This window comes from Eucyclogobius newberryi, unplaced genomic scaffold, assembly GCF_026437365.1.
Source record: "Eucyclogobius newberryi isolate DKJ021-1_F unplaced genomic scaffold, fEucNew1.0.hap1 SCAF_21, whole genome shotgun sequence".
Taxonomy (NCBI): domain Eukaryota; kingdom Metazoa; phylum Chordata; class Actinopteri; order Gobiiformes; family Gobiidae; genus Eucyclogobius; species Eucyclogobius newberryi.
The window spans coordinates 14,446,363-14,465,452 of record NW_027315846.1 but is presented as its reverse complement, the minus strand read 5'-3'; the positions used below and the strand labels follow the sequence as shown (position 1 = coordinate 14,465,452).

Here is a 19,090-nt window from a genome sequence, read left to right as displayed (position 1 = left end):
AAAAGTCTTGGATGAAGTCGTCATCTGTAATCATATAATCATATACATACAATTGTATATAGATATATATAGATTTTTTTTCTCTTAAATGCTTATTTTATTTAACTTCAAAGCAGTGACATATGTAGTACCTACCAAATATCTTAAAATATGATGCCATTTCCTGGCGCTGGATGATTATAGTTGGGGATGGAAGCACTTTGACATAGTACTTGTCATGTCTCTGGCTGGGCTGGTTCTTTCCAGGTGGACCCTGGGAGTTCTCAGCGTTGGGCCGTTTGAGACTGAGACCCCTCCGGACCTGAAGAGAGTGGGCACTTTTGGGTTTGACCCGCACAGTCACCGAGGATGGAGTCTGCTTCATCATGTCTCAGCTACAGGCCACACTGTACACAACACAGTACAACAAGACTGTACAACAACACTGTACACAACAACACAGTACAACAACAACACAGTACAACAACAACACTGTACACAACAACACAGCTGACATGTCTGTAGTTTCATCAGACCTTTAACTATAGGTGATCTATATAATAATTGAGGCTTATTGTATTGTGCACCTGTGGCGTCAAAGTGAGTAAACATTTATCTGTAAGTTAGCTGGTTAGTTAAAACAAATGTAATGTACTGTTATTGAAAGTAGCCATATCAGGTCTAGCGTTTGTTATTGAAGCATTAATGAAGCTAACATTAGCATAAGTTTTGCCGAAACCTCACAGACTGTGACGCCACATCATTTAACATTAATACATTGATTCCACAATATCACAACAACTTACAGCTAACGTCAGGCGATTAAATGGCACAACACATGTATTATATTCTACTGTTTTGCCCAAGATAAATGTTCCAAAGTATGTAAAGCTCTGAATTTTGACTTTCGCTCTATATTTACCGTGATGAATCCGCGCCAATCACTGAGGTCACGTGCAGACGTCAAAGTCACGCTGCCCCGCCCCCTGACGTGGCTGCGGAATGACTTTAGGAGGAAAAACATCACATTGATTTGAGTCTTAAAATTTAGATTATTATTTGTTGGCCTATCAAAGTAATTTGTCTAGATCTATAAATATCCTCAAAATAAAATCAAACATTAGACACAAGGCTACATTATCATGGGGAGCCAAAGGTTTCGAACCAGTGGTCTAAAAGAAGCTGAGCATAACTGGTATTAAGGTGAGACACTGCAGGTAAAGAAGCTTAAAATACACAAATATTTACTCAAAATAGTTATTCAATAAGAAGAAATGCTAGTGTCCCTATACGCATCAGCCTTTGTAAATAGACCTAAGGAGTAAACAAATACCACCTAGAATTAAAACAACTTTATGTTTGAGTCACTGTCTGTTATTACTTTATTTAGGCAGCACAAAATTGCGCATGTAGCATACGCCCCACAGAGCGATTGTGTTGTTGTCACTAATACCATGCAGTTTGGAAATTGACTGTATTCTCAAGGCCTGTATATACCCCCAAATGAAATAGTAAATATATCTTTTGGCACAGGTCCTTGCTTCCCAACAGTGTTTAGCCCAGGCCTTTTTGATTAGGTCACGCAGGAACATACAGACAAAAATAGGAATAGAATTCATGCAACTTAGATTTATTTCAAAATGAGGAAGCAACAGGTTTTGGTAGGTTTTATTAAGAAAATAGTTATTCTGGAATCCACTGTAAAGTTCACTGGTCAGTGTGCCTGAGACGGTGCACCCACTCGGACATCAGTACAAGGAAAGAGAGGAGGGTAAGTTGTCAGCTTGCTATGTGTCCCTCATGAGCATACGGTGCCATGTGTCCCTGTGACGCTTGGACAAACCCTGCTGGTACAGGCTGCTGATCAGACCAACGGTCATTCAGAGCCACCATACTTTAAATAAGGCTAGAAATATGATTCTTAAATCTGTATCGCAATGTAATGTCATTGAGGTCAGAGTTATACAAACAGGCCTACTTATATTTGCAGTAAAAGAAAAACCCACTGTCCTTTCAGACAATTCAGCCAAGGCCATGAGGACCAACAAAAATGAATCTGACGGCTATATTTGGCCCTGAGCCTGATCTAGCTTTCAATATCTGCAGATTTAATTTTGGTATAAATAAATTATAATAATAAATCCCCACCATCCCACATTTGTATTATTATAGCTATAATCTTGAACACATACATTGTTAAACATTGTTATCATCATTATCATTGTTGCTGTTATTAGTACTTGTTGCTATTGTTGCCTGCACTATCATTATTACAAACTAACTTTGTCCCCCCCACATTTCCTGTGTTTTTAATGCACCGGATAGAAGGGGAAATTTACATATGCCAAGTGGAGACACTCACAAAAATGCCCTCCTTCTTTTAATGCACCTTAAATACTACTCATTGAAAAAAAATCAATAATCAAAATAAAACATAAAATGGGCCAAAATGATGCGGGGAGAGGTTATCAAACTATTGTCTCAATTGATTAAAGGGGTGACAATAAAAAAATAAAAATAAAAAGTTTATACAGTGACAATGTATAGTGATATATAATGATAGTTATGTAACAATATGTTATGGGAAATGCTACAGTTTAGAACATTATTTATGCTCAATAGTCAATAGTCAATACTATTTAGTACAGATGGGGGGCAATTAAATTTAATTTTTGTTTTAATACAAGAAGTGTATGGAAATAATCATATTAAATATATATGAATTTACCGATTTCAATATAATGAATAGGGAAAGCTGGCTCTTGTCCTTCTTCTGGGAGTATGGGAGTAAACCACCAATAAATTGATTTTACAACTAGGTTACAATTACATTTTCTTTATAAAAATAGCTTTTTCAAAGTCTAAAATGGGATAGGCTAGAATATTTTTCCAATAAAAAGCCATGCAGAGGCCCATCCCTTGTTACCTAAATGAGCTTATGCCCTTGTAAGTAGGTGAGTTGTATGTGCCTAGGTGACATATGTGCATGCTGAGGAGTTCACTGAAAGCCTGGCTAATCCTATCAGCTCTTTGTCCATTTCGTAAGGTGCACTGGGAAGGATGTATTTCAGAACACTCAAGACAAAAGAGTCTACATTTTATTTGATCTGGAAATTGCTTTTTGTGAGGACGGGATTTGTGAAATGGATTTCTCTAGGTGTTTTTTCCATAGTTTGGTTGTGAACAGAGACATTATCTGCCCAAACAATCCCGCCGGCCATCTGAAAATGACACATACAGAAGGTGGCTAAGGACGTGTGCTTCTCTGCTTCATTCCCTGCTGCTTTAACCACAGGAAGAAGAGACTAAACTAAGCCAGCGGAGAGTTTTTACAATGGGTTGCGCACCTTCGAAAGGTAACAGTTTTGGGACTTTGGGCTCATTGAGGAGAGGTCGGATGCTACCTCCTCCACCTTTACAGCGTCCCATAGAAAGGCTGACTGAGGAGGGAGGTAACTGCAATTTTCTGCGGTCAACAGATTGTGATACAAAGGAGAGAAAGATCATTGGACAAAACCAGGATTCTCAAAAGGATGTTCACTTTCTCGCACCAAAGACGCGTGTGCCTGACCTCACCCCTGAAGCTGTGAGCATGGATACAGTAAAGATTCAAGGACTGGAAAACAACACACTGACCCAGAGGAAAGAAATGACAGGAGAGAGGCCAACTGGAGCTGACAAAAAGTTAAGTAAAAAGGCAAGGAAAAACAGCAGAAGTGCCAAGACATTAAAAAAGAAAGAGAAGGAGACAGAAAAGGGCCACAGTGAGCAAAAAGTAGATTTCCCAGAACCTCTGGTGAGAGCTCACCAAGGGGCTTATGCCTTTTTGAATCCGAGTATAGTCAAATATGACGGCTTAGTTGAATTGTTGGAACAAGCTACACAAACACAGGTCCTTGTGCAGCCTATGGTGGCCTTTATGGCTTTACGATATGATGAAATCATTCAGGGATTAGAAGAAATGGCAGAAGAGGGTGAAACAATGTTCAAAGAATATGGGGGACATTTGGCCTGGCCAAGCCAAATGAAGAACCTCTCATCTTCAGCTGCAAAGTGTGTCCGGGCTGATGGTGAGCCCCCTCCAGACCTATTACAGCAGCTGCTTCAGTACACCACACAGAGAATGTGCAATGTGAGCCACAGTGTTGGTCGGCTGGGAGACTCTGCCTTAGAGGAAGCAGTGGAGTACTTTGCTTCAGTCTCCGAGCTATTAGAAGAGAAACTCAAAGCCAAACATGCAGTCGAGACAAGGTTAATGCACCTTTTGTGTTGTATTGAAATGGCCTCCGTGCGCAAGCCCGGACCTGAGGATTCAGCTCTGTTTAGTGAGGACAGTGGAATCGGAGGAGAGAGTGAATCTCTTGCTGGATCTGATAAGCAGCACAGACCTGAGAGTTGTGGATCCACTGGGACAATGTCTACCACTCCAAAGAGATTTAACTCTTTTTCCAGAAGACAGAGATGGTCAAGACAAACATTTCTAAATCAGATCAGTCCAAGCGTTTCTCTCACATCACTTAACTCATTAGGCTCCGCATGCACTATCCAGGCTAAAGAACAAAGAGACTCATTACTAGGCTCGTTCTCTGGGGGGGATGATGAGGATGAAGCAGACGAAAAATTGAAAGACATACATATGTTTAGACCACGTTCTATATCTGTGGACAGCGACCGTCCCAAACGAATGCCTCCAAAGCGAATAGAGAATCATCAAAATATGGAAATGACACTAAAGATGAAAAATGCCATCAGTGGTAGAATACAGTTTTCTAAATCAAAGACAACTAACAGCCCAAAAGGGTCTAGACAACAGTGGACAGATGATAAAGAGCAAACTCCAAAAAGGCCTCAAACAGCTAAAGCAGTGGACAAAAAGACTGTCACAAAAACGCGACGTTCTCAGTCAGCAGAGTCCCTGAGGAGCAGAGGTGAGGATCACACATTACTTGAACTAGAAAGAACTCAAAAGGATTTAAACCAAAAGCTGCAAAAAATGTCCAAGAATAAAGCAGTGTTAAATACCAAAACTCCTGCAGCTAAGCCAAATCAAAGAACCCCTATCATACAATCTCCAAAACGAATAACGAAAAATACATCTCTGGAGAAGAACATCCAAGCCACTGGCAAGAAAGTAGGGCCTGCAGACCACAGCAAAATGAAACAGGAAGAAATGAATCATGGAGAGCAAGACAATGAACCACCTGAGACATCAGCCAATGAGGTAGCTAATGACATCAAAATGAACACCCCTCCCACTCCCCCATCATCCCCGAGACCTTCCTCACGCCTTTGCCGCGGTCGAAACTCTGTGAAAAAACTGATTGACACATTTAGCCAAGGAGTAGAGGAACGTGAGGGACCCACAGTACTTGGCCCTCTCAGAGGAGTCAAAAAGTGTGGTGTCCCTGTCATGCCTGGGCTGGGTAATGTTGAGGCTGTGCTTAGCAGTGGGATCACTAGCTGTAGACCTGAGTCTGACTTTGAGAAAACTGATTTTTTAGACCTGGAAAGTCTGCCTCCGCCCCCAATCGAAGTTTTAATGGACAAGTCCTTTGAAAGTGCTAAAAGTCTGTCAACCGGACTTTCAGAAGATGGAGTTACTAAAGTCAACAAAGCACCTTTGCCAAAAAGAGCCATGGTATCACAACGGCTGAAGGCTTCAGTACAGTCAGTATCTGTGCTGCCAAGCAAAGGTGGTGTGCTATCCTCTTCCAAAAGTATTACTGCTAAAGTGAACAAAGAGGAGACACCTAGTCCATCAAGGATCAGCCAACCAGAGCCCCCACAAAAACAAAACAATGCATTATACCAGCAAGCCAGAAAGATTATTAACCTTAGAAGTTCTCATGCAGAGAAACCAGACAGTTGTGTGTCATCACAAACTTCTTTCACTGGGGATATATCTATTGAAATCGAAGATAGCCCTATTGCATCAGTGCCTGGTACACACGCTACAGTATTTACTGTGCCTCCTACAGCTTCAGCTGCCACTCCACCTGCGTCTAAGACACGGACGTTACCCTCAACACCCACAACTCCGAGCCTCTTACATAGAAGACTCCCAAGTCCCAGCAATATGAGAAGACAGCCTTCACCAAGCTCCTCCAGCGGTTCTTCTACAGCTAGCACTCCATCAAACTCTACCATCCAGAGGAGACTCCCCAGCACACCAGTGGCCAAGCAAAACATGTTAAACTACAACTCTGTCTCGTCTTACCCTTTCAAAGCCCCATCGCCTCCTGCCTCTCCTAAACTCCAAAGATGGTCAAGAGAGAACAGCAGAGAAGACTTAACGCGTAAAATGAACAATGCCCGGTCAGTGTTCTGCCCTGCCTCCCGATCTCTGTTTGAAGCCACACCTTGTCCTGTCCCCAAACCTCCTGAAGCATGGACATCGTCAAGGGTTTCTTTTCTCTCTCGCATGTGGGGGGGTCCGGGACGGTTTCCTGAAAAGGGGTCTCGGCGATTCATCAGAAGAACTCAGTCGGACAGAAGGCCAAGTTTGAACCTGCCTCTTCCATCCCCAACCATTTCTTATGCAGAGACCTGTGGCAGTGAGCCCATGATATATTCACAGGGGTAAGAGTTTGTGACCTTTCAAAATTACAGACACTATTTTTAGTTGTTTTATACATTATCTTATGACCCACTTATCTTATTTTACACATACACTGTTCTCTCATGTTTACAGGCTGGATGACGACCCACTGGGAGAGGAAGATTTATGGGGGAGCCAATCAGAGCTCAGGGCCTCACTGCGGTCAGCCTCCCACCCGGACCTGTGTATTGTGGGACAGTCTCTGCACATGGACTAAATAGAGCCAATGAAAGGCCAGTGGGATTAGGGATTAGTAGGTTTTACTGAGGATTTAAGGTGACATCGCTTGCAGGACTCCCTCTGATAACACGATATAGTGTCTTTGCCTAGGTAACATGTTTACCTCGGAACTCAACTGCTGTTTTACATAGACATACATATCGTTTTATTTTATTTCTTTGCAGTTTTACAGAGGATAAGCTTGACAATTCTATGTGTGTGTTTTTTTTTACATTTGTTTTACCTATTTTTTATAATTGACGATCGGATGTTTGCATTTATTTTGAACTATAATATCATTAAAAATATATAAGAAATAAACAATATTATTTTTTTTAATCATAAAGAATGAATCCGCTGCTTTCACCATTTCTCCTCTTAAGCTACAGTCAAAAGTGCCTTGAGGATTAACATACTTTGTGTGTACTTAAAATGTATAAAGGTAAGTGCAAACAACAGCATCAATTCTGGGCATCAAACCACAATATGAGGACATTTATGGTGTAACCTCTGTTCTACAACACCTTTGATTTTGGCATTCATTATACTTGCTCAATTTTATGCTCTTTTTAAATTGGCTTCACGTCTGTCTTATTTGCAAAACATAACCTTAATCAGCAGGCATGCAAACAGCCCAATGTTTCGAGGAAGATCAAACCCTGTAGCTTCAACCCGCTCTTCTTTGAGAGGGTGAATATCAGTAAACTAATTGTAGAATATATGACACTTGAAGCTTCACCATGTGTTGGTAATTGTGCAACAGACTTTTTCCAGACCTTCTCCACGCCGGCATGATCCTCATTTATTTATTATTTATCACGGCCAAAGGGAATAGCAGTGAAGCGGGAATGAGGTCAAATACATTTTCAAGGTTATAAACTATGGGAGAGTTGGTTATTTTCCGTGTCACAACATTTTAAAACTAGAGCTAAGGACATTTGTTGGTTCATCTTCATTCCAGACACATAAAACAGATTATAAACATTACGTCAAAAGATGTAATCGCCCTTGTCATTATCTAAAATGGATCATACAATTTGATCTTCCTTTTGTAATCTCCAAAATGGTGGTTCTCACCTCTGGTTCGGGACTCAAAAGTGTATTCATTTTCATGGACCTTTTCCAAAAATCACTGTGGGTAGATCCTGATAGTCAGCCATGAATATTAGCTGGTTCAGTTCTTGAATTGATTAAAAAAATAAAAAAAAATGTTTAGGTTCAATCCCTTATTTGTCAAGAAGTGTTTTATTGTAGGAAAAGTCATATTGTTTTGTTATTTGTTTAATTTTTTGAAGAGTCTGGATGACTACCTTTGAAACTTTTCCTGCTTTAAATGATAGACTATAAAAAGGCAAACTGTTTTTCTTGCATGTCTTCCATTGTAATTAATATTTGTATTTGGGTCGTGACTGTCATAATAATTTGAAGGTGGGCCCTGTACATTTTCTCCCATAAGTTGCAGGATTCAGATGGAGAACTTTTTCCCCCGGTTGAAGTATAAAATAAAGATTGGAAAACGACTGTTGAAAAGTAGATCCCAGGTTGGGGGAACGGAACCCACTTTCTAGCCACATTCTGGCCCTTTGCTTATGGCCTACTGAAGCTTCACCAGATGAGAACTACTGCGCTCTTCCATCGCAGTCATCTTATCTATTGCAGTGCCTATATTAACCACTAGAGGGCAACCTTGCTCCACATCACTGTCCCCTCATTGGGATTCATGTGAATGCAAATGGAGCACAGACAAGATCACTTTTTTTATGTTTGTCTCACATGAACATGCAGCTTTATCAGTGATACAGTGTCAGACAATAGGTGACATAAAGGAAAACATGCAGTCTATCGGTGAGGGAATTTATCTCTTCAGGGAGACACAATCAAGAATGTATTTATATTAAAATGAACTCAAACTTATGTTAAATAGGTTCCATGAACAGTCAATTTCGACAGCATTGTGTCCTGGTAGTTTTAATTCTGTTTTTCTACTCTGGGGGGCATTTTCACTTGAACGTTATATGCAAATGTCATCATGAGTTAAATGTTGATTACTTATGTGCCATTCAGCATTTTTTGTTTATATTTTGTAAGACCTTGCTGTTTTTATTAAGAGCTTCAAGTTTTTATTATTTTATCCACATTATCCAACAGGTCTTTTACATTCATTAGAGTTATGATTTCAAGGTGAATTTTTAGTTGCCTTTCATTTGTGCAAAATGTCAAATCGGCTTACAAACTGTGTGAACCAGCAGCCTGGATCTGCTCAACTGCTCAGTATTCAGATCCATGTGCCTAATGTTTATTACTGTAACACTGTCTTGTGAGTTATGAATAAGTGCTTGATTTATTTGCCAAACCATCGCCATTCAAAGCTTTCCAAAGCAACTGCCTGTTAGTCGTGAGCCAATTTACGGCCTAAATTGTGTACTAATGTTGTTTATTAGTTTGTTGAATTTGTCATTTAACAAGGCCGTGCAAAAATGCTTTTTGCTGATTGGTTAACTGTTCTAATTGCCTACTCCACATTGTTGATAGCATATTTGTGCGCAGGGGCTGGAATCAACATGAGCTTTGTCGTCCTGCATCTAAATGCATCTACAAGCCTCATGCTGTTTGGAGATGAGTGGTGCAGAACAGTTCAAGCACACAGTGAGTGGAAAACAGCATGCATTCAATGAGTCAATAAAATAACATAGTAATGCCTCGACTACAATCCCTTATTAAAAAATAAAAAGTAAACTATGTCTCTCGGCTGGCATGGGAACGCCTCGGGATCCCTCCGGTGGAGCTGGAGGAAATGTCTGGGGTGAGGGAAGTCTGCTGCCCCCACGACTCGGCCCCAGATAAGCGGAAGATGGACGGATGTTCAAAAACTTAATTAAAAAGGAATGACAGAAAGATCAAATCCTATAATGTTATGATAGATATATAACAAATGTGGTGCACTTTGCTATGATAAACTGTAACCTAAAGTGCGGTCAGTCTCTGCTGGTTATCAACCCCTAAATGAATAAAGATACCTGAACTTTAACCCTCTCTCCACCCAAATGTAGACCATAGGGAGGGCAAATAAGACCTCCAAGCTGAAGAGGGTCCCATGAGATCTTATGACTCACTTTATTACCACACTGTAAAGAAAGAAAGAAAGAAAGAACAAAAGAAAGAAAGAAAGTTGACGCAATTTAAAAAAGTAAGGCAAGCCTTTATACAATCACTCAATTTTTAATACAGTTCATGCATTGGATCAACTTTTGGCAAGTTAAAAAGTTAAATGAACTAATAATTGTGAATTGTGTTAACGAATTGCAAGTTGAGTTTTTAAGCTATATTTCCTTCTAAATTCCTGATTAAAAAACCTTACATTTGATGCAAATTGATGTTCTGACTAAAGTAATAATATGTCCTGAATTTGCGCTCAGGTGACATGCTTTGGCCCATTTGTACAATGTGTAATGCCAGTACTGGGACGGGGCACCAGCCAGTTTCACTGCTTGGAAACGACGGGGGTAAACATATGAATTGTCTGCAGCCTGTGTACCACCTGTTTGTTCAGGCACTGATCCGGTGGGCTCACCGTGACTGAGCTGTGTGGACCGTGCACCGGGGCTGATGAGAAATCACAAGTTGTGTGTTATAGCTCATATCCAATGACTCTTATCAGGTCGGTGTTTGCCCAGTGCTGCTCTGTATGGCTGCTCCAGATTATGCTCTCTGATTACAGGCTGTGTGGAACCACCTGGACATGAAGGTGAGGTCCAGATGGAGAACACGTCCACACGCACGCTGCAGAATACACACTCTAACAGGACAGGGATAAACCTGAGCCAAATATGAATAGAGTCAAAGTTTGTTAACAAATACATTCAAATTCAGGAATGAAAGCAACACATCATGCAATTCTAAATTATGACAATAAAAACCCACTCAGTTACATGTAAGTGATAGCAGAGCCTGGTATGAAGACATTTGCAATTGTATTCTACATAATTATCTTATGTAATAGGAGATTATAATAGACAGACATAGATAGCTTGTTCTACGAAAGCAAAACCCTGATTTATAAGATAAGATAAGATAAGATATTCCTTTATTGTCCCACATGGGGAAAGTTCATTGGTGCAACGCAGGTAGATACAGAGGTAGATACAGAAGAACAGATCACTTATAGGAAGTTTGAAAAACACTTTCAGTAGAAGATCTCCTATAAATAAATAAAAAACTCCCATAGACAAATAAATAAATACATAAATACCATTGCATGTGATCACGACAGTAATTGCACATGAATATGTATCACGACAGCACATAGATTGCACATGAATTTCACAGTAATTGCACATGAATTGCACATGAATTCCAACAGCAATTGCACATATGACAGAATTGCACATGGTTAGGTCAGTATTGCAAGTGTTCAGTACTAACAGTGTTTGTTATAAAGTCTGACAGCAGCAGGAAGGAAAGACCTGCGAAACCTTTCCTTCACACAGCGAGGGTGGATCAGTCTCTCACTGAAGCTGCTCTCCAGAGTGTCCTGCAGGGGGTGACACTCATGGTCCAGCATAGATGTGAATCTAGCCAGGACCCTTCTGTCCCCCACCTCCTGCACCGAGTCCAGAGCACAGCCCAGGACGGAGCTGGACTTCTTGATGACTCTGTCCAGCCTCTTCCTCTCCCTCTCTGTGATGCTGCTGCTCCAGCAGGCCACACCGTACAGGAGGGCTGATGCCACCACAGAGTCATAGAAGGTCTTCAGGAGTGGCCCTGTCACTCCAAAAGACCTGAGTCTCCTCAGGAGGTAGAGCCGACTCTGGGTCTTCCTGTACAGTGCGTCTGTGTTATGAGTCCAGTCCAGTTTGTGGTTCAGATGAACACCCAGGTACTTGTATGAGTCCACTCTCTCAATGTCCCGTCCCTGGATGTTCACTGGTGAGGGGGCAGTGGGGTGGCGTCTGCCGAAATCCACCATCATCTCCTTGGTCTTCCCCGCGTTGATGAGGAGGTGGTTCCGCTGACACCAGTCCACAAAGTCCTGCGCCAGTCCTCTGTACTCCGCGTCATCGTCGTCCGTGATGAGTCCGATGATGGCAGAGTCATCAGAGAACTTCTGCAGGACACAGCTGTCCGTGTCATGTCTGAAGTCTGCAGTGTAAAGGGTGAAGAGAAAGGGCGCGAGGACAGTGCCCTGGGGCGCCCCCACACTGCAGGTCCGAGTGTCAGACACACAGTTCCGGGCTCTCACAAACTGGGGTCGGTCTGTGAGGTAGTCCAGGATCCACTCTGCCAGGTCATACTCCACACCAGCCGTCTCCAGCTTGTCCCTCAGGAGCAGCGGCTGGATGGTGTTGAAGGCGCTGGAAAGATCGAAGAACAGAATCCTCACAGAGCTGCCAGGCTTTTCCAGGTAAGAGAGAGAGCGGTGCAGCAGGGAGATGACGGCGTCCTCCACTCCGATGCCAGGCCGATATGCAAACTGCAGCGGGTCCATGGCTGAGCTCACGGTGGAGCGGAGGTGGTCCAGGACTAGCCACTCCAGTGTCTTCATCAGGTGGGACGTGAGAGCCACTGGCCTGAAGCTGTTGAGGTCTTTGGGGCGCGGTGTCTTAGGCACAGGTACCAGACAGGAGGTCTTCCAGACCTGTAGTACCACCCTCAGCATCAGGCTCATGTTGAAGACATGCTCCACAACTCCACACAGTTCATCTGCGCAGGACTTAAGGAGCCTGGGGCTGATGCCGTCAGGTCCTGCTGCCTTCCTCACTTTAATCCTCTTCAGCTCACTCCTCACCTGTGCTGCTGTGACAGTCAGTGGTTGGCAGGGGGACTGTGTGCTGGGGGGATGGGTGAGTCCAGGCGAAGTGGGGAGCTGATGGTCCGGGGCAGATAAGCGAAGAGGAACAGATGCAGGGCATTGTCCAGCTGTGGAAGAGGGAGCATGCAGCTGTGCAGGGGGAGGGGCGGGTGACCGATCAAACCTCAAGAAGTGAGCATTTAAATCATTCACCCACTGTAGATCCCCCTCTGTCTGGGCAGGGGGGATTTTGAAGCCTGAGATGGTTTTCAGGCTCCTCCACACTCCCTGAATGTTCTTTTGCTGCAGCTGCTCCTCCATCCTCCTCTTGTAGCCGGCCTCAGCCTGCCTGATCTTCCTCCTCAGCTCCTTCTGCACAGTCCTCAGCTCCTCCTTGTTCCCTGACCTGAAGGCTCTCTTCTTCTCCTTCAGCAGAGCCTTCAGTTCACGGTTAATCCATGGCTTGTTGTTTGGAAAACACCGCACCGTCCAGGAGGGAACAATGTTCTCAAAACAGAAGTTGATGTAGTCCGTGATGCACTCTGTGATGGTGTTGATGTCCTCCCCATGTGGGTCATAAAGCTCAGTCCAGACAGTGGTGCTGAAGCAGTCCCTCAGAGCCTCCTCGCTCTCAGCAGACCACATCCTCACCTCACGGGACGCCACAGGCTGCCTGCGCACAATGGGTTCATACACAGACCTCAGATGTACAAGGTTGTGGTCCGAGCTGCCCAGGGGAGGGAGGGGGGAAGAGGAATAAGCCTCCTTGGTGTTGGCAAAAAAACAAGTCCAATGTTCTATTGTTCCTGGTGGGGCAGGTAAGGTATTGCTTTTACAAATACTAATATCAGTGTTGACCTCACATTTTATCTGATGTATACTTTACCGCAAATTATACTTTTATCTCAATTACAAATTTAAGGCCCAAGATCACTGGAATAGGCTCCAGTCACCCGCGACCCCTAACGACCCCTAACAGGAACAAGCAGTCGAAGATGAATGAATGAATCAAAAACAAATTTATGGCTAGAATCTTTTTTTTCCCCCATCATTTGGCAAACTGACACTTTTACCCTGTACGCTGAAAAATAATGCTATTATTTTCATGTTTTTCAAGCCTTACTTCAAACTTTTGTCATTTAGGTTTGATTTCAGTTAATCATCGAACATCTGTTATGGTTTGGTCTGTCCTCCGTAATTTTGAATATTTCTGAAATCAGCATTTCAAAGGTTTCACAAAATGTAGAAATGTATAGACAGCAACAGACAGACATGATGCACAAACATCATGTCCAAATTGAGATCCAGTGACTTAACAATGATAAGATACATTTATTTACTTTGACTTCCAACATCAGGTTCATTGTAAAGATATAACTGTTATTAACTGCTTTATTTGATTTGTATTATTCAATGCCACATGTTCCTCTTCCAATCACGTCGAGTCACACACTTTACATTCAGCTGTACAATTCTTAAGAAAACTAAAATCATTATTAAAGTACAACCCTTTCATATCATACATGTGTCTTTCTCTGCTCCAGTGCCTTGTACTTGTATAATTAAAATGCCATATGGTGATGGTACACAACAGGATGCAGAGCTTACAGAGGTGTCTTTCATGTGGTGTGGATCTGCTGTGGTGGGCCCTGCAGCTCTAGCACTTTTTCATCTCCCAACACCGATGCACATTCTGAGGCCGGTCGTGTTAACTCCATCTGATCGCTGCAGGGGAACTGTCAGAGAGGTTATGTGTGTGTTCACATCCATGTCAATGAGCTGATTATTAGATCATGTCTCTTTTAGGTTCAGGTTTTGCACAGAGGAAATTATTCAATATGGTAAATATAAAGTCTAAATAAAGCATGCACACACACAAACAGAATCTATTACATTTATTTTAATATATATGTTGAAATGGCATTCTGTTTTGTCTTTAATTAAATAGCAACGCATCTCAAAAACGGGCAAATCCAATGGCTCAACTTTTGGGTAAAGGCAGCACTGTGTAAGATTCCTGACTCAATGGAAATATAAACATTCTCCTTGGAGATGGAGCTCATTCTGTGGAACATTTAGGCAAAGCAAAAACATAGAGAAAAGCAGGTGGCCTACCCTCCACCTGCCACCAGGCCTAGTATTTTTAATTTATTTTTTCCACTGAGATTCAGAATCTGACCAAGATAGCAGCCAACACAATCAACACAAAATATTACATTATAAAAACAACTCTCAGGAAAAACACAATTAATTCCCAATGATAATAATGTATTTTATATACATTGTGCTTTGTTTGGACACTCAACGACACTTTACATTGCTTTATTCATTCACTTCATACTGAGGGGTGGTAAGCTACTAGTGTAGCCAAAGCTGCATTTCAAATTGATAAATAGGCCCATGTTGATGTTCCAATGGGCAAAGACATAATTTGTTTACACGGTCCAGTGTAAAACAAGTTTTATACAAATTAATTTCCATATAGATAGAGCATTCCCAATCATTGAATCTGCAATAACATTACAGTTTCTTATATTCATGAATCCAAATGATGAATGCATATAGAGACGTGATTAAGGTCTCGCCATTTGCACTGTGAGAATCAACTAATCAAAAGTCAATCCCTGTACCCAAGGCTGGTCACTGTTATTAGCATGCAAAGCAGCGTCGTAAGCCATTCTGTGCCATGCATACATGTAGTTAGACCTGGGAAACCTGACCTGCCTCCTCATGGACAAATAATGTGATTCTGTAGTGGACTAAAGCTATTAGTTGGTAGAGTGTGCATACATTTGTGAGCTTTGTACTGGCTAGCAGTATAAAAGCCAAGGTCCCAGCTCTGCCACTGCGCTCTGCATCTCAATGGCAGCATTAGCATTCAGGCTCTGTAAACTGTACTGCATGGGATGAAAAACTCCTGATGAACCAGCAGCAGGATGGACTGGACTAACTGCAAATCAGGGCAGAGTGGTGCACTACATTTGGGCAACATGAAAAAGGCAAACTTGTTAAGTATGTTTTTGCATCTGGCTGAAATAGGAAGTCAGGAGTTACATCTACTGGAGTCAGTAAAAACATGCTGCAATGATAGCTTTTCATTATATTATTTACAGTGGTGGTACTCAGTTTAGCTACTTAAGTAAAAGTACAAATGCAGGGGCAAAATATTTACTCAAGCAGATGTAAAAGTATCATAGAAAATATCTACTTATGTAAAAGTATTGAAGTAAATGTTTAGTTTAAAATGTTACTTGGAGAGTAAATGTATCTTGTGCATATAACTATTAAAGAGTAAAATATGGTGCTCTTGATAAAAAAAATATATATTTTTGAAGCAATTTTTCAATGTTTCTAGACTTTTGATGTGTTCATATTTTTGTTTACAAAGACAAAGCTTAAACTCAAAACCTTTAGTCAGGATGTCTCCTTTTATATGCTAAAAATAATTCCAAGTGGAAAGAACAGATACTGCTCTTACATGTAGTGAGGCAAAAGTAAAACATATTGTAAAGTGTACTTGACACTACTGAATATTTTGGAGTAATAAGTAATTATTTCAAGTACTCTTACAACAACTTTTTATTCTCCAAGTAACTTATAACATTTGTCTATCCATGGGTTTCAGAGTGATGTGAAGAGTAAAAACTGTTGTCATAGAAATTAACAATTGAAAGCAAAATATTCTATCTTTTGAATGGGCCAAACACACAGGGACTACTCATACTTTAGTATTTATGCATTTGACTAGTATAAATTCAAGTATTCAGTATTGGACAAACATTGAAATCAAGTTATTCAGCAATAAAATTACATGGAAAAAAAAGTATACATTCACAAAAACAATGATTCTATGCAGTATTGCCCGTGTACACTAGGTGGCAGTATTATCACGCTCATCCGTGCACTGCGCCGCGTTCACGCTTGTGATTATTTCCAGGAAAGGATGATTTGGCATCTTCTTCCTTGCTGCTGTTTGCACAACACAACCATCTATTCCTTTCTTACCAAAACAACCAACCCGCCAACGCTCAAAGCTCCTCAACTGGAACAATTTATTCATTTCTTGTATCATATCAATTTGCTTTTTCTGTTTTCTAATTTGCAGCATGGGGCAGGTGGACCTTTAACAAAACCAATTTCTCCCAGACTTGCAACATCATTATTGTGCATCCTGGAGAAGCTCTAATGAAGTTCTTGTTAAAGGGACATGTGCGGCTTCTATTGCGGCTGCACCGTTGTGGAGTGTTTTGTGAAAGGTCAGGTAAAGCTGCGGTGACACTGCTCCACTCACCAAATGTCAGGATGTCCCGGGGGTCGGCGTGACTGACGGAGGACCTTATCGGGCGGGATAAAACCACCAGAGGAGGGAGAGGTGGGCTGGGGTCAAGGGGCGCGCGGGTTAGACATGAAACAGTGATAGGACCCAACAATGTGCAGAATAAAGTGGCACTGTGTAACTTTACTGGTGGACGGTCAGCCATATGCTCCATGAAGATGTTGTTGCTTTGTCTGGATTGTATCAAAAAATATCACCAAAACAACATTAAAGGCACATATTTGACTTTTTTGAGGTCTTAACTATGGATTGTATAAAAATGAAATGAACAATTAATAATGTCATTAAAGAATCAAAATTGGAAATAATTAAACAATAAAATCATTAAATGTGTCAATGACTGTTTGAATAAATACATATTCGTTGTTAACCAGCATTGTTAAAACATACCTTGAGCTTTATTCGCACTTGTCTGATGAATTCAGTTTCGAAACACTCTGAATATCCCAAAATGTGAAGTTATAGGTTGAGCTCCTGGACGTTCTGTGTTCAGTCCATACGGTAAATCAGCGGCTCGTTCATAGCATTTCTGCCATCAAACTGCATTCATTAAAACTGTCGATCTCCTTTAGCATGTCGGAGGCAAGTTAGCGTTTGTTTATCTCATATATGTAATTCCCTCTGCTGCCATTGGGTGGAGCCAAAAGTGAATTCCTACCATAGGAAATGCCATAATGACATGAAGTCAAGTTTTGTAAGAAATCATTTTTAGATACCAAAGTAAAGGTATTCAAGAGAATGTTTAAAGGCCAATAAAATTATATAACGAAGAGTATTTGTCCTTAAATTATATGTAATCTTACTTTTATTCTTAAATTGGCGCACTTATCCACAGATCTGCCTTGTAACTTTGTAAAGCGCCATTATCTGCTTGTCTAGAAATAAAATAGATATGTTTGATGTCGTACTGCAACATTGGCAAAGCAATAAAGCAATCTCCCTGGAGACAAGCAGAAACCTGAAATGTTGTATGAACTATGATGTGATCTAATTTGTTTTTTGTTTTGTTTTCTACAACATTCTGGCGCCAACAGCATCACAAATGTGCATCAAATAAGCCTTAAGAGCTCAGTATTCTCAGAAAATTCAGGGACAAGGCCGACATGTAATATAAAAGCATTATAAAAGCATTCATAAACAGGAATATGAGAATGAAAGTTTGGCTAAAGTAAATGCATTTTTGATTTATTCAAGCCTAATCAGGTAAATAAGTGATAGTTCTCAGAGAAGATTTTAGTTATGATAAACTGCTGTGGTTATGGAACATCTCTAAGAGCATTAATGCTAAAATATTTGAAGTGATCATTTATTTTGCCAAGGCTTGTGCCGCACGGCGAGTGAAGTTTGACTATTTCTGCTGCGGCAACGTGAAGGACAACTCTTCACTTTGCTAAAATAACATCTCAAAGATTATTAAGAACAGGCAAAGCTAAGAGGAAAGGTGTCATTTCATAATTGGCTAAAATTGACGCATGATCTTGAAAAGAGGAGGATGGTTCTCAGGGGAACAAATAGCTCTCTTTTGATGTGCTTAGATTGTGGACAGATAGTGTGCCCTTTTATTCTGGTAAATTGCTTGCCTGGCCAGCGAAGACCACACGCTCTGAAAATACTTTAAAAAAAGACGTTTTGGTCCGGAATCATATCCCGCCGCTCTTATTTCTAAAGGAGGTGATTGACAGGCGGGTTAACCAATCAGAGAAACACATGGTCCGTTCATGTCCAAACAAAGATGGAGGCTTACAAGCACGTTTACGAGCCACTAAACGTCTTCCGCGTTCGAGAGACACGTGACACAAACGAGCGGTTGTGGTTGGATCAGTTCATCCTTGGAGAGGTTTTTTTGACGCCCCCTTATGGACCGATTCCACGCTCTTCTGCGTTTGACCAGAATGTCGGAAGGACTGGCTGGTCAGGAAGGTAAGTTGCTGTCAATGTGCAAGACACCATAGTAGTTGGGATCTTCTTGAGCAGGGATGTACAAAGTGTCTTTATTGGCATATTGAAGCGCAGACCCAGGTTGCCCCATCCAAATGTGTGAATTTATTATCAGAACTTTAATCAGGCTGAAAACCTCACTAAAATATTTAATGTTGGGTTTATAAAGGCATATTTAAAAAAAAAAGTGCTGCTTTTAATAATTTGGGTCAATTCACAAGGCAGTCAAGGA

The 19,090-nt window shown here is 41.3% G+C and overlaps 2 protein-coding genes across 2 annotated transcripts in view; one reads left to right on the top strand and one right to left on the bottom strand.

The window, feature by feature from the left end:
* Window positions 1-368, bottom strand: part of spdya (speedy/RINGO cell cycle regulator family member A) — a 1,305-nt gene extending 937 nt beyond the window's left edge. The window contains exons 1-2 of the mRNA XM_072457683.1: window positions 136-368; window positions 1-24 (exon numbers count right to left, since the gene is read on the bottom strand). The exon at window positions 1-24 is cut by the window's left edge and continues 35 nt beyond it. Coding sequence (XP_072313784.1) covers window positions 1-24; window positions 136-367 — 256 coding nt within the window. The 5' untranslated portion in view covers window position 368. The remainder of the gene's footprint in view (window positions 25-135) is intronic.
* Window positions 369-2,941: 2,573 nt separating this feature from the next.
* On the top strand, window positions 2,942-7,086 carry pcare1 (photoreceptor cilium actin regulator 1). The gene is made up of 2 exons (XM_072457797.1): window positions 2,942-6,558; window positions 6,671-7,086. Exons 1-2 carry the CDS (start codon window positions 3,314-3,316, stop codon window positions 6,792-6,794), a joined length of 3,369 nt encoding a protein of 1,122 aa, XP_072313898.1. The 5' UTR covers window positions 2,942-3,313; the 3' UTR covers window positions 6,795-7,086.
* Window positions 7,087-19,090: the final 12,004 nt, after the last annotated feature.

Coding starts and splice junctions, on each gene's coding strand:
- pcare1 (XM_072457797.1), top strand. CDS start 3,314: ATGGGTTGCGCACCTTCGAAAGGTAACAGTTTTGGGACTTTGGGCTCA. Junction 6,559..6,670: donor CCCATGATATATTCACAGGG/GTAAGAGTTTGT, acceptor TCATGTTTACAG/GCTGGATGACGACCCACTGG.